At 41.7% G+C, this 15,435-nt stretch overlaps 1 protein-coding gene across 5 annotated transcripts in view; it reads left to right on the top strand.

Moving 5' to 3' along the window:
• dock10 (dedicator of cytokinesis 10) overlaps positions 1–13,954 on the top strand; it is a 97,545-nt gene extending 83,591 nt beyond the window's left edge. For all 5 annotated transcript variants that reach the window (XM_047806239.1, XM_047806237.1, XM_047806238.1 and 2 more), the window contains 18 exons: positions 391–492; positions 1,822–1,931; positions 2,135–2,250; positions 3,066–3,203; positions 4,050–4,232; positions 5,421–5,531; positions 5,617–5,832; positions 5,921–5,978; positions 6,438–6,536; positions 7,625–7,731; positions 8,129–8,251; positions 8,342–8,455; positions 9,284–9,430; positions 9,539–9,749; positions 10,176–10,366; positions 11,028–11,128; positions 12,002–12,140; positions 13,168–13,954. In XM_047806239.1, coding sequence (XP_047662195.1) covers positions 391–492; positions 1,822–1,931; positions 2,135–2,250; positions 3,066–3,203; positions 4,050–4,232; positions 5,421–5,531; positions 5,617–5,832; positions 5,921–5,978; positions 6,438–6,536; positions 7,625–7,731; positions 8,129–8,251; positions 8,342–8,455; positions 9,284–9,430; positions 9,539–9,749; positions 10,176–10,366; positions 11,028–11,128; positions 12,002–12,140; positions 13,168–13,215 — 2,314 coding nt within the window. In that variant the 3' untranslated portion in view covers positions 13,216–13,954. The remainder of the gene's footprint in view (positions 1–390; positions 493–1,821; positions 1,932–2,134; positions 2,251–3,065; positions 3,204–4,049; positions 4,233–5,420; positions 5,532–5,616; positions 5,833–5,920; positions 5,979–6,437; positions 6,537–7,624; positions 7,732–8,128; positions 8,252–8,341; positions 8,456–9,283; positions 9,431–9,538; positions 9,750–10,175; positions 10,367–11,027; positions 11,129–12,001; positions 12,141–13,167) is intronic.
• Positions 13,955–15,435: the final 1,481 nt, after the last annotated feature.

Raw genomic sequence — 15,435 nt, forward strand, 5'->3', positions numbered from 1 at the left:
CATCTCATGTTTAATCAAACATCATTCACTCATTTCTGCTTTTCATTCCATCATCTATCTCCGTTATCCTCGCCTGGACCGGACCGCCTCCCAAAACGACTTCATACCTTAGGATACTTATTTAAATTGAACTGAATTTGCTAGCGTGCTCATGCCAACAGGACATAGCTAGCATCACATGAGGTGCTTGTTTCTTTTTTTACGCTAACATTTGCAAGTTAAACTTAGCTTGAACGCTTCCCTTTTTTGAATGCCGGCCTGCTAAATTAGCGTTAAGCCTTTTTTTTTTTCACCTGGCTGCTTCAAATGTGATGAAGAACGTTGTGAGGATGATGATGATAATGATGATGGTGCCTTTAACCCCTGCTGTGATTGGGTCGTTGTGCACAGGAAGTTAGCAGCTGCGGTTAAGCTGGCGCAGGCCACGCAGAACACTGGCACTCTGAAGGGTTCGAATGCTTCCTCCCAGTCCTCAGGGCTTCTGCCCCAATGGTAAACACCCCAGGACTACATTCCCCATATAGACTGCCATTTATTTTGACTAAAGTAACAGTAAGAGCATTTACAATTCCTCGGTAGGTACAAATCTAGTAGATGTTCATAATTACAGATAAATCTACAACCATGCTCTAAACTTATTATTATTATTATTATTATTATTATTATTATTATTATTATTATTTATAGAGCCAGCCTTTTGTACTTTGTTAGCATTATTAGCATGTTCCTGCGATCAACAAATCTAGTAAAAGCTTCTGTTTTAACAGACTTTTCCACAAAATGGAATAATAATGTTTTGATAGATTGATCTTCAGCCCTGTTTCTCAGAAAAAAAAAGCCAGGCTTTTATACACAACACATTTACACTTATATTAGCATTAGTTCTTATTAGCATGTTCCTTTTAGCATCAAATCAAACAGAAGCTGTGCTTTTTCACAGAAAATAGCCATAGGCACGACCGATATATGTGATTTTATTCTTAGCGCACGCGGCCCAGAGATACATCGATCCCTACGCCTTACAGTTTTTTCCCACAAAGTCAGAAAATGTTAGCCTTATTAGCATGTTCATGTTATCTACCAGCAGATGTGAGTCTTATCGATCTTATCTCAGCCTCGCCCTAAAACGAATAACAATAGTATTGATTCTTGACGAAATGTGAGAAAAGGGTGTTCGGGTGTCACGTGTGGGTGACGTTTCGACCTTTTATTCCCAATTATAACTTTTATTTCGTAGCCTCGCGAAATCCAATTTCGTCACCTTTAATGCTAACGTACAGAATTAATTGTGAAAATAGCTCATGCATCCGTCATTTGTCCGGTGTGAAGACATCTCAGTTCATCATTTTTTTTCCATCACAATTTCATGATGTGATGCAGTACCGATATCATATCCTATAATATACAGTGTTCTCCTGTGACACAAAGTGGCAGCCATTTTGTCTGTATCCAGCATGGCCGTCTCCCTCGACCTGCTGTCTGTGGTAGTCTGTGAATGGAAGGTCTCTATATATTCCTTTTTGTGTGTAAATAAACCCCCTGTTTATAATAAAACGGCTAATATGCTAAAAAAAAAAAAAATCCATGTCTTTATTAACTGCAGTAACCTTTTGACGTCGTGGTTCATAAAAAAGGAAAAGTAATAATAAATAATAAGACGTAAACTAACAATGAAGGAGAAAAGTTCATCACAGTCAGATAGATAGATATATATATATATGCTAGTTTTGTTAGCGTTTATGCTTTTAAGGGTGAAATGATGTGGATCCCTAAAGGTTATATAACACATTCTATACCTATCTTTTTATTCTCGAATATCAGGATGCTGTCCAGTCAGGATGGGCACAGACACGCTCGTTCCCACACCATGCCCATTCTACGGGGCAAGAATGCCCTAACTAACCCTAAACTGCTGCAGATGATGGAAACAGGTAATGACACCAGTTTAGCCAGTTTACCATTAAATACCTTACATTTCATTCATAGAGAAAAATGAAGGTCTAAAAACTACAAGCGTTAGTAAGTATACTGTATATTTAAATAGAGCAATTACAGTGTTTTTATATTTTCACATAACGTTGAAGTTCACGTCGTGCAGCTTCATATGCCAATTGTCCGTGTGTGCTTGTATTAGATGGAAATGCGTCTGAGAACGACAACTTCAACCCAACAGACGTCGAAGCCAATCTGTCCACCGAAGTGTCCCTCACGGTACTCGATGTCCTGGAACTATTTGTGCAGCACCACAAGGTCAGCAGACGCTCATGCATTCTGTAGCTGATCTACTTTAATCACAGACCTGGTGGCCGGGTGTTTATTTGTAAAGCAGAAAACCTCAAAGCTTTTTTTTTTTTTTTTTTTTTTTTTTTAAATACAATAGTGCCATCTGGTGGACAAAGCAAGAACAACGTGCGTGTTAGTGGACTTCTTCGTGTATTTCTTTTTAATCATTTTTATGAAACATCCAAAGCATGATGAAGCTTCATGTTTGATAGGACGAAGAGGTCGTTATTATTACAATATCGATAGAAAAATTCTCCAGAATTATTGGCACCCTTAATGAAAACGAGAAGCCTCGTAATAAAGAATGACACGGATTCCTGGCCGTTTCAACACCTGTACACCTTTTTTGTTCTGCTCCTTATTGTGTTTAACACTATTTCTATTCACTTTATTATTAATATGTACGCTTGTACCTGATTTGTGCCGGTCACCAACCGTCTGTCTGTTTTTGTTTTAAAAGATCTTTGTTCTTTCTCATGGTGTTAGATGACAAAAGGATTTTACATTTAATATTTATAACCTAGCACGAGATGACGAGGAAAAAAAAGCAACAACAGGGTTCCTGGGAACCGAGAACAGAAATCTAAATAATATATTTTTCTATTTTAAAAGAACGACAGTTTGCATTTATTTAAAATATCCCTCATGTGTTTGAGAATAGTTTTGGCTCGCACGTATTTGGCATATTCTTTAATCAGAAATGTTTTCAAAGATGTATTGTTTCTTCTGTTAAGTAATGTTCTGCTCATTTTTATGTTATATTATATTTCACTCCTGTACAGAAACAGCTGCTGCAGGATGAAGGTCAGAACTCTCTGATGAAGAAAGTATTCGACACGTACCTGCTCTTCTTCCAGATCAATCAGTCCACTACCACTCTTAGACATGTCTTTGCTGCACTGCGACTCTTCATACAGAAGGTATGTGTGTGTAAACACACACACACACACACACACACACACACACACACACACGTCTTACCTACATCGCTCATTTGTTATATAAAATTTTGGTTTTATAACTGACTCATTTATCTTCATTATAACAGTCTGGGATTCTGAATTTGTTATAATATTTGTATGGACCTCTCTCTCTCTCTCTCTCTCTCTCTCTCTCTCTCTGTCTTATGCTCTCTCTCTCTCTCTCTGTCTTGTGCTCTCTCTCTATCTCTCTCTCCGTCTTGTGGTCTTTCTCTCACACTCTCTCTCTTTATCTCTCTTGTGCTCTCTCTCTGTCTTATGCTCTCTTGCTCTCTCTGCCTTATGTTTTCTGTCTCTCTCTCTCTCTGTCTTGTGCTCTCTCTCTCTCTATCTCTCTCTCTCTCTGTCTTGTGCTCTCTCTCTCACACACACACACACTCTCTCTTTCTCTCTCGTGCTCTCTCTCCCTCTGTCTCTCGTGCTCTCTCTCTCTCACACACACTCACTCTCGTGCTCTCTCTCTGTCTTGTGCTCTCTCTCTCTCACACACACACACTCTCTCTCTCTCTTTCCTTTTTCTCTCTCTCTCTTTCTCTCTCTTTCACACACTCTCACACACACACACACACACTCTCTCTCTCTCTCGTGCTCACTCGCTCTCTGTCTTGTGCTCGCTCTCTCTCATGCTCTCTCTCGGTCTTGTGCTCTCTCTCTCTCTCTGTCTTGTGCTCTCTCTTTCACACACACTCTCTCTCTCTTTCTCTTTCTCTCTCTCTCTCTCTCTCTCTCTTTCACACTCTCTCTCACACACACACACACATATCCCCCCCCCTCTCTCTCCCCTAGTTCCCCTGTGTGTTTTTCCAGGGGAAGGCCGACCTGTGTGGCTGTCTGTGCTATGAGATTCTGAAATGCTGTAACCATCGCTCCAGTAGCACACAGACCGAGGCCTCTGCCCTCCTCTACTTCCTCATGAGGAAGAATTTTGAGTTCACCAAGGGCAAATGCATCGTCCGTTCACACCTCCAGGTTCGTCTGCTTTAACGCTCGACAGCCATGTTTAATCCCGTCTTCCTCTTTACCAGAAAAGCAGAGGGAAGTGTCTGAGTTTTTTCTCTTTTCATCTGGGTGACAGATGTGAAGAACTGCTTCGTCACTTTCAGAATCATTGTTTGCCAGTTTAGTAAAGCATCACTGGCTCATCGATCATCTGGTCCTCGTTGCTTCACCGGGTTTATCTCACAGGCTCTTGTTGAGTTTAGCATGCTGATAGGCTGATGGGGGGGGGGGGGGGAGTTCGGACCCCTGCAGATGTTAATTAGGCTCAGTGCCAGACGTATTTTGAGCTTTACTGCTGTAGTTCAGTACTCATTTATCAAAGAGGTGTTTTTTATATATACAGGATTTCACATGCATCCTGTAGATAGATAGATAGATAGATAGATAGATAGATAGATAGATAGATAGATAGATAGATAGATAGATAGATAGATGTTGTTTCTGTTTATTGTCTTTTTTTTGTATTGTTTTGTAACTTTTCGTCTGCACTGTCTTGTCTGTCTTGTTTGTCTTGTCCTGCACTGTCTTGGCTGTCTTGTTTGTCTTGTCCTGCACTGTCTTTTGTCCTGCACTGTCTTGGCTGTCTTGTCCTGCACTGTCTTTTGTCCTGCACTGTCTTTTGTCCTACACTGTCTTGTTTGTCTTGTCCTGCACTGTCTTGTCTGTCTTGTTTATCTTGTCCTGCACTGTCTTGTCTGTCTTGTCCTGCACTGTCTTTTGTCCTACACTGTCTTGTCCTGCTCTGTTTGCACCAGGTTGCACTTTACGTATCTAGGACACTTACTAAGTCTTTATAGCTCTGTCTTTCTGCTACGTAGCACTGTGATCCTGGAGAAACGTCGTCTCATGTCACTGTGTACTGTAACAGCTACAGTATATATGGTTGTAATGACAATAAAAGCTTCTCGACTCGACGGACAGATCAAATCTACACACCTGGTGTCTTTAGGCAGGGTCTTGAAGGATTGATTTCCTGAAGATAATCGATAGGTTATTAAAATATTCTACAGTACAGAGGTTTTAGACACGTACTGAGATTATTAGGAGTTTTATTGAGCATCCTCGAGCATGTGCCCACTCGGTCATGCAGAAGTCATGTTTGTGTTTGTGTTTTTAAGACACATGGCTGTATTTATTCCCTTATTTTTCATCTTGCAGGTCATTAAAGCCGTGAGTCAGCTGATTGCAGATGCAGGTATTGGAGGCTCACGTTTCCAGCAGTCTCTGGCAATAATCAACAACTTTGCCAACGGAGATGTGCCTCTTAAAGTAAGTTACTTTACACGCTTCTCCTCAGATATACGATTCTCTTTATTTTAGCAGGGAAAGTCATTTTCTTCTCGTTTCCTTTCAGAACACGACGTTCCCGGCTGAGGTGAAGGACTTGACGAAGCGGATCCGTACCGTCCTGATGGCCACGTCACAAATGAAGGAGCATGAGAAGGACCCGGAGATGCTGGTAGACTTGCAATACAGTCTTGCCAACTCGTACGCAAGCACCCCGGAGCTGCGACGCACCTGGCTAGAAAGCATGGCCAAGATCCACGTCCGTAACGGAGACCTGTCTGAGGTGAGTGGGTTCTAAAGACTTACATTACTTACTATACACAGAATATGAGAAGGAAAGAAAAATAATGTCTCGACGCTGTATGTTTCAGGCTTCCATGTGCTACATCCATATCTCTGCCCTCATCGCAGAGTCACTGAAGAGAAGAGGTGAGTGCCCCCTGCTGGACACAAACCTCCATGCACTCACTGCCTGTTGCACCTTGCATGTGCAGCACTCTGTGTTTTTGTTCTTCTCAGCAGTAAGCTTGGAGATATCAGGCATGTTCCATGTCTTAGAAATAACTAGAAGTCTTTTCTTCATCATAACTACTTTCTTCTCTGTCTCTGTGCTTCGCTTTTTTACGTAAAACATCGCTGACAGTCGCCTGGAAAAAGGTTCATCTTCGTGGCTTCCCTTGGCTTTGTAGCTCTAACGATTGTCCGGCTTAGCGTTTGTCCGTGTGCGTGAATGAGAACGAGCGCCACAGCTTCCGTGCATGCTTCTGCTTTCTCCACATATATATTCACCTGTAGAAGCATGTGCTGAAACTGAGTAGCTAAGAGCCTGAGCGACAGAAGTGAACCTACAGTATGTTAAACTGCCCTCCTGCCCCTTTGCAATCACAGGTTACTGGAAGCCTGAAAAGGCACGGATGTCAAGCTTGGGCACAGAGGACGCAAATGTAATTAACTGTTGCCCTTTACTAACCCTTCAAGAAGGAGAAAGTGAGTGTTCCTCCACTTACCATGTCTTTAAAACTCTTTACTCTAGTGGTGTTGAATGTGCTGGATCTCCTGGACTAAGACCTAACAGATACTCTTCACTGTGAACTTTTTTAATATTTAATGGCAAATCCTGAGGCTCAAAAGCTTGTAAGAGGCTCGGCTACGAACGCCGCGTTACGTTTAGGATCGTCGTAACGTTGTTTCCAGGTAGAATGAGTTCCTTGTTTATAAAGGAGTGGGTAAATGACATCAGTAGCCTTTTAATGCTTAATTATTAACGCTAGGTTTCATTCATTGCTATAAACAAGACAGTTCACAGTTGGGGTGCCAGAGACGCTGTTATATACGTGTACGTGTGGGGTTTTTTTTATTATTATTATTATTATTATTATTATTCCCAGTCCCTCCTACTTCTGTATTTTTCACACTTAGTGAGATTTTAGATCAAAATAATTAACAAACAAATAACTTATTTCACAGAAACTCTGACCAGGATAAAGCAATTAATAAAAATTAATTAATGAATGAATGGGGGGGGCACGGTGGCTTAGTGGTTAGCATGTTCGCCTCACACCTCCAGGGTCGGGGGTTCGATTCCCACCTCCGCCTTGTGTGTGTGGAGTTTGCATGTTCTCCCCGTGCCTCGGGGGTTTCCTCTGGGTACTCCGGTTTTCTCCCCCGGACCAAATACATACATGGTAGGTTGATTGGCATCTCTGGAAAATTGCCCGTAGTGTGTGTGTGTGTGAGTGAATGAGAGTGTGTGTGTGCCCTGTGATGGTCTAATAAAATAATTGTGAAATAGTGGATGTGAACGAAAGTGCGTCGGCTGCCGCTCACAAACATCCGCTGTTCACTCGGTGTGTGAATCGTGATCGCATGCTAGTCACAAATCACATGCACCAAATATTTATGAAACCTGGAGATGTCTGGATGTGAGTGAACAGATGGTTGGATTGACAGAGTTCTGCCTGTAGGACTGAGTGGATGGTTGGAGTATAAATAAGCACATCGTCATGAGCAGATATCTAAGTAAATAATCCTTTTTGCCTTTGCTTTCTGTGTTCATTCCTGCGTGGGAACTGCAGCCTCGTTCAGTATGGGCTGGCCTGCGTTTATGAACATCACCCCCAATGTGCAGGAAGAAGGAGCCATGAAGGAGGACACTGGAACCCAGGATACACCTTACACCGAGGTACTGAACCGACTCAGTCACTGGTTTTTAGCAGCACTGTGGGATAAAGGTATCGTACTTTACTATTTTTGGGGAAGTCGTGGCCTAATGGTTCGAGAGTCTGACTCCTAACCCTAAGGTTGTGGGTTCGAGTCTCGGGTCAGCAATACCACGACTGAGGAGCCCTTGAGCAAGGCACCGAACCCCCCAACTGCTCCCCGGGCGCCGCAGCATAAATGGCTGCCCCCTGCTCCGGGTGTGTGTTCACGGTGTGTGTGTGTGTTCACTGCTGTGTGTGTGTGTGCGCACTTTGGATGGGTTAAATGCAGAGAACGAATTCTGAGTACGGGTCACCGTACTTAGCCGTACGTCACGTCACTTTCACTTTTGATGTGTCTTTTGGATGTGTGATTTATAGGACACGCTGGTGGAGCAGCTTGAACTGTGTGTGGATTATCTGTGGAAATCTGAAAGGTACGAGCTCATAGCAGACATCAATAAGCCCGTCATCGCCGTCTACGAGAAGAGACGAGATTTCAAGGTGAGTCTTTGACCTGTGGGTGAGATTTCTTACTGAGTAACTGTTGCTTTGTTTAATGAACACGTTGTGTGTGTGTGTGTCTACCTACAGAGGCTGTCTGAACTGTACTATGACATTCACCGCTCATATCTGAAAGTGAACGAGGTCGTAAACGCCGAGAAGCGTCTGTTCGGGCGATACTATCGCGTGGCTTTCTACGGACAGGTGAGTCACGTGAAACGATGCGTCACAAGGATTCAGACTTGCAGCACTGTTTATGACTCCAATATGAACAAAAAAAGACATATTCCTGTCAGTAATGTAGCTTTGTTGGTTTTACTGAACAAAAACAACCAAAGCAAAAAATTATTTTAAAAAAATGCCCTTAAATGTGTCATTTGAGGACGATCTCACAGGATCAGCTCTCACATCGGTTTCTTTAAACCCTTCGTCTGCTCTCTTCTCCTTTTTTTTGGTTTTCTGTGTCAGGCAGCGGTAAGTTTGTCTTTGTTTTGTTCACTTTATGACACTTTCTTCCCGTTCTTCTGCTCTAAACAACTTAACCGTTCCTCTTTCTCCTACACGGCTAATCTTGAACATATTTTTACATACATACATATTAATGTATGGTGTGTAACACCGTATTGTGTTGTAATTACTCCCATAAGTCACCCTTATGTCTGTGCCTAACTCAGAGGATGTGGTGTGTGGTGTAACGATGGCAGTTTTATCTATACTAAAGTTCAGTCTAGTCTGTCAGTTGAAACCGAGGTATCTGAGTGTGTGGGTGGTTTAACTCGTACTGTTTCAGTCATTACATCCTAACTCATAGCGACGTCTTGCAGTTGTTTTAACTGCTTTAACTTTTTGGCCATGTCAGGGATCTTTTTGGCCATTTTGTGTTGATCCATCATGGTGAAGAAGCCTGATGCAAGATAGACGGTTATTAACAATGCTGCCACACGAGGGCAGTGTATAGCAAGGTTTAAATTAAAACAGGATCTCGAGACATACAGAACTGATAACAGGACTAACAGTGATCTGGTCTTATAGGGATTCTTCGAAGAGGAGGAAAGTAAGGAGTTTATCTACAAAGAGCCGAAGCTTACAGGACTTTCTGAGATTTCTCAGAGGCTCCTCAAACTTTACTCCGATAAGTTCGGAGCAGACAACGTCAAAATGATCCAAGACTCCAACAAGGTGCCTTCTCCTGCTCCTCCCATCACTCGTGTATATTTCTTCTTCTGAAAACTGTTAATTGCTTTAAAAACCTTGTCTTTGATGCCATGTTTGTTTTTGTCCATCCAGGTGAATCCCAAAGACCTGGATCCTAAATTTGCCTACATCCAGGTCACGTACGTGGTGCCGTACTGCGACGAGAAGGAGCAACAGGAAAAGAAGACGGACTTCGAGAGGAATCACAACATCTGTCACTTCGTCTTCGAGACACCCTTTACTCTCTCCGGCAAGAAGCACGGCGACGTGGAGGAACAGTGCAAGAGACGCACCGTTCTGACCAGTGAGGATTCTCATAATATCCACTGCTTTCTTATGGAACTAGTAGATAAGAAAAAAGTGCTTTTAAACTAGAAGACATTATTAAAGCAGCTTTTTGTAGTGAAAACAGTCAAGCCGTCCATTTCCACCCAGCTGACCTCCTCCATCTGTTTAAAGTCTTTGTCTTTTTTTTTTTTTTTGTATATTATTTGCTATAAGAGAAAGAGTCAGAGATCTGTTCGGGCTCGGTGTGAAAAATGTACAAATAAAATTTTATTGAATTAAAAGACAGAGGTGTATAGCAATGATGCAAAAGGTCATGGTATGTCAAGGTGTGTGTGTGTGTGTGTGTGTGTGTGTGTGTGTGTGTGTGTGTGTGTGTGTGTGTGTGTGTGTATATAATACATATATATACAATTATTTTTCTCTGCTGTTCCTCCGTGACTAGCGAGCTCCATGTTTCCGTACCTGAAGAAACGGATCCAGGTGGTGAAGCAACAGAGCACAGAGATGAACCCCATCGAGGTAGCCATCGATGAGATGAGTCGCAAAGTGTCTGAACTCAACCAGCTCTGCAGGATGGACGAGGTGGACATGATCCGTCTGCAGCTCAAGCTTCAGGGCAGTGTCAGTGTGAAGGTAAGTACAATCATACGTGCCTACGTATCAGAGGTGGGAGTAAGTCAGACACGTGCAAGTCACAAGTAAGTCACAAGTCATGAATGTCAAGTCAAGTCGAGTCTTTTTTAATATTTGTCAAGCAAGTCTCAAATTTGCGACTTAAGTCTGACTCGAGTCAAGTCGAGTTCCCCATCTCCGAGTCATTGAACTCAAGTCCGTGTCAAGTCTCAAGTCATGAATGTGTTCTGTAAAGCTGCTTTGAGACAATGTCTATTGTAAAAAGCGCTATACAAATAAACTTGAATTGAATTGAATGAATGTCAAGTCAAAGTCAAGTCAAGTCTTTTTTTCGAGTCTTTTTTAAAAAAAAATTCATAATTCTGAGATAATTAAGTCGTTAATTCAGAAAAACAGAGCACATTTTTTTCTTCAAGTGAATGCAATACGCACTACAGAATCAAGCACTAGAGAGTCCTTCAGAAAAGGCTAAATAAATGTCTCCCCCTAAAACATCAGCGCAATGATAATGATTGTGATACAATACTATAATATACGGTATTTAGTATAGAAACAATTAACGTAAATTAATATAAAGTCGTGAGCCGAACTTGCAGATCGATCGACGCCTTTGGATTCATTAGAAATGAGAATTTGAGGTGTTTTGAACTTTTTCCTGCAGGTAAACGCAGGACCGATGGCCTACGCTCGAGCGTTTTTGGAGGAGAAAAATGCAAAGAAATACCCAGACAACCAGGTCAAGTTGCTGAAAGAGATCTTCAGGTATCCACTCGTTTATTGTCATTACTCAATACTTCATTTAGAGTGAACTGGGACGTGAGGTGAAGATGGTCACGGATTAGACGTGAATGGGTTGAATGGATTAGAATGAATTTTATACCCAGACGTTTTTAGATAGTTGAATATTTAAGATTAACCAGTAAATCAAATTATTTAAAAATGATATCATATAGAAATGTATTCAGAACATATCTGCAGTTCTACAGCTCTGAGATCGCACTCGTCAAGTCGGTTCAGAGTCAGTTCTCACACAGGTCTACTTGGACATAAGTCTACCTCACTTAGATGCTCTTGATCTTTTTTTTTTTTAAATCCTATTCCACACTGGGAAGCACGGTGGATTAGTGGTTAGCATGTTCGCCTCACACCTCCAGGGTTGGGGGTTAGATTCCCGCCTCCGCCTTGTGTGTGTGGAGTTTGCATTTTCTCCCCGTGCCTCGGGGGTTTCCTCTGGGTACTCTGGTTTCCTCCCCCGGTCCAAAGACATGCATGGTAGGTTGATTGGCATCTCTGGAAAATTGTCCGTAGTGTGTGTGTGTGTGTGTGTGAATAAGAGTGTGTGTGTGCCCTGTGATGGGTTGGCACTCCATCCAGGGTGTATCCTGCCTCGATGCCCGATGACGCCTGAGGTAGGCACAGGCTCCCCGTGACCCGAGAAGTTCGGATAAGTGGTAGAAAATGAACGAATGAATGAATGAATATCCCACACTTAAGCATAATATTCTCACGTGTCCGAACAAACCACACCGACGACGGTGGAACGTAAATGGGTTAAAAATTGTTTTATATTTTAATGCTAGTTAATGATAGGATCCTGGACATTGTGCTATAATCCCAGTGTGTTTCTCTTTGCAGGCAGTTTGCAGACGCGTGTGGTCAGGCTCTGGACGTGAACGAGCGTCTGATAAAGGAAGACCAGCTGGAGTACCAGGAGGAAATGAGAGCTCACTATAAAGAAATGCTGAACGAGCTCTCGGCCATTATGAACGAACAGGTCTGTGAACTTGTTTAGAAGACACCTAATAGTTCAGCAGTTCATTTAGCCGATCCTGATACTCTGTGTTTACTTAGTAAGTATGTTAAAGGTGGGGTCTCCGATGTTTGAGAAATGCTTCAGATAACTGTGTTGGGCCGACAAACTAAACAAAAATCAAAATAATCGTGTAGCCAGTGAGCAGAAAGGGGCGGGGCTTGTCAATATGGGCGGAGAGAGTGTTCGGTGCGCGTGTGTGACATTAGCAGAAAGCGGTTTTAACATCGACATGGAGGATAAAAAGAAAGAAAGAAAGAGAAGAAAGACTTACGATAAGGACAAGAAGTAGGACGTGTTAATATAGGATCAGCTTTCCAGCGCTGGAGAGAACTGAAGGAGCAGGAAGTCGGCCACATATTCACAGGTTGGAGTTTCCCGAGTCAATAACTCCTGAGCTAAACGCTGTTACTACACAAATAACACCTCTTTTCTATCGTAGTAATGTAGAGAGGCAGCTACAACCGCGTTTTGTGTAGTAACAGCGTTTAGCTCAGGAGTTATCGACTCGGGAAACTCCGACCTGTGAATATGTGGCCGACTTTACTTAAGACGCCGAGGCGCTTTTTTCCTTCTCGATAGGTGAGTAACGTTGGTTTTGCTTTGTTACACAGAACTAATATATGCCTTTGTCCTTTACATCATTATGCTTGTGTGGCATTTTTGCTTGTTTGTTTATCTACAATCGTATTGTTCTTCCCTTCAGCTATGATAAAGACACGTTTCTTTCTGTTAGTCGCCCGGGTTACGTACGTATGTGTGGGCGGAGCTATCGATACAGGGGTGGGACCCATTTGGGTTAGGGGCGTGTTTGTTTTGGTGATATTATATGTCAACATTGGCTTTCAAACATCGGAGACCGCACCTTTAATTAAAGGCTACACAAAACACATTGCTGAGTCTGCTTTTTCTGGCAGATTATATGTGAATACATACACACAGAATATTCCTAGAATATTTATATGTATTTTTATCTCTTCTGCATGTAAAGATCCCACATGGACGACAGTCGGTGATCGATCGACCCAACGCCTTCTGAGCTGCCACTCGGCGTCCATGAGATGTTCTTTTTATTTTTTTTAACCTCGACAGTGTTACACTCAATATAAACTTTGAGAACATCGAGAGGAACTTTATGAACCGATAAATAAAAGCAGGAGAAAAGCTCAGGAAGAGCGAGACACGGAAAAGGTTACGGTCCTGTGGATGATTCAGACCAGACTCTGTTATTTGGTTGTGAAGGACACGGTATGACTTTTTTTTATTTTTTCTGTACTACCACACATACATGCACACACAGACACACTCCTCTTATATACACTCCAATTCACTTATGCCTTCTCTCCTAGACCCTGTTCCTCTAGAATACAGTGACCTTAATTAGCTCGAGGTGTGTTCAACTACACAAGACTTTCTTACTATCTTATTAGAGGGCTTTAAATCACTAAATCCGATCGTGAACATTTACTCGATAGATTATCGGCTGTTTTAGGAATTTAAAGGTATCATTATTATCATGTCGCATTTTTTCCTGTGTATCCCGACCTCGTCTTGTTGAACACACCTCTAGTTTGTGTTGAATGTAGACCTGCTCAACATAATTGCAAAATTGTATCCTAACATTTCACAAATCTCGCAACTCTTAAATTTTGGAAACAGAAATTTACTGTTTTATAACGTTTTTATGACACAAAACGTGTTATTATGTCGTGTACTGTTTTAAATTTGTATATAAGAATTATTAATATTTAAAATGTTTTGTTTTATATATATATATATATATATAAAAAACAATATATGATCTCTGTTGTTTTGATAAATTAAAGAAAATATTAAATGAAATTTGCCTTTTATGTTTGCTTGAATAAATTATTGCGTTTACTGAAAAACTATCTTTTTTTTACAATGTTTAATATTTGATTTAGGGGGACACAGTGGCTTAGTGGTTAGCATGTTCGCCTCACACCTCCAGGGTTGGGGGTTCGATTCCCGCCTCCTCCTCGTGTGTGTGGAGTTTGCATGTTCTCCTCGTGCCTCGGGGGTTTCCTCCGGGTACTCCGGTTTCCTCCCCCGGTCCAAAGACATGCATGGTAGGTTGATTGGCATCTCTGGGAAATTGTCCGTAGTGTGTGAGTGTGTGAGTGAATGAGAGTGTGTGTGTGCCCTGTGATGGGTTGGCACTCCGTCCAGGGTGTATCCTGCCTCGATGCCCGATGACGCCTGAGATAGGCACAGGCTCCCCGTGACCCGAGAAGTTCGGATAAGCGGTAGAAGATGAATGAATGAATATTTGATGTAAAGAAAGCCTTGTAAACAATTGGATTATAAATGTACTATAAAACATCGAAAAAGTTTTTTCTAAGTTTACGTCCACATCGAGTCTCCGTTGTTTCTTTTATTTTCTTTTTAAGAAATTTTCTTTTTTTTCTTTTTTCATTTTCTTTTTGAGAAAATGATGGAAAGTATTTTCCTCTTCTAACGTTTCCGACTATCTGTTTATAGACGCAGCTTTTTCCTGATGCTGTAACTGATCTAGGATCAAACCTGTAATTTACATCTTTATTACTCGGGCCACCGCAACCAATTTTCCATCTCAATGTCGCATTCGAGAAGCTTCGTGTGCGGCTATTATCCGTCTGCGCGCTGTTCGTTTCCTCCACCTTTACCAGAGACGGCGTAATTATAGATAATTGCTGGGCTTTTTAGTCGCCTGGCAAATCTGCCTGCACGATATGTCACGGCTTCAGAAAAATCAGGTGATAAAAGCCTTTTGTTTCCTGGTTCTGTAAAAACAAAATTAATTTATATTCAAATCACATGATATTTGATTGAGATTCATTGAGAAAAATCAGAAATGACTTATTTTATACAGTATAAACCCTGGTGAATTTTTACCCCCAAGCTTCTTACTGTCAGAAAACCGGTGAGGAAAATCAGACCCGATGGCAGGTAACAAAGGTTTTATTAAAGAAACTAGACCAAGCAAACGCAGGGAAACATGAGGGAAGAAAAAATACGTAGCAAAACTACAACAAAACCAAAAAACAAGAGCATGAAACAGAACAAATCCACGAAACATGAGGCGGACAAGGACACAGCGAAAAACATACGCAGGACCACAGGATTAAATAGGGAAGGTAATTGGGAAGACGTGAGAAACTGATGTGCAGAGGTGGGACAGGTAAAGTATACGGTGGGGCACATGTGGTGATGGGGGAAAAAAAAAAAAACAAAGACACATGGAACAAGACAAACAAAG

The sequence above is a fragment of the Tachysurus fulvidraco genome, chromosome 22, assembly GCF_022655615.1.
Source record: "Tachysurus fulvidraco isolate hzauxx_2018 chromosome 22, HZAU_PFXX_2.0, whole genome shotgun sequence".
NCBI classification, from domain to species: domain Eukaryota; kingdom Metazoa; phylum Chordata; class Actinopteri; order Siluriformes; family Bagridae; genus Tachysurus; species Tachysurus fulvidraco.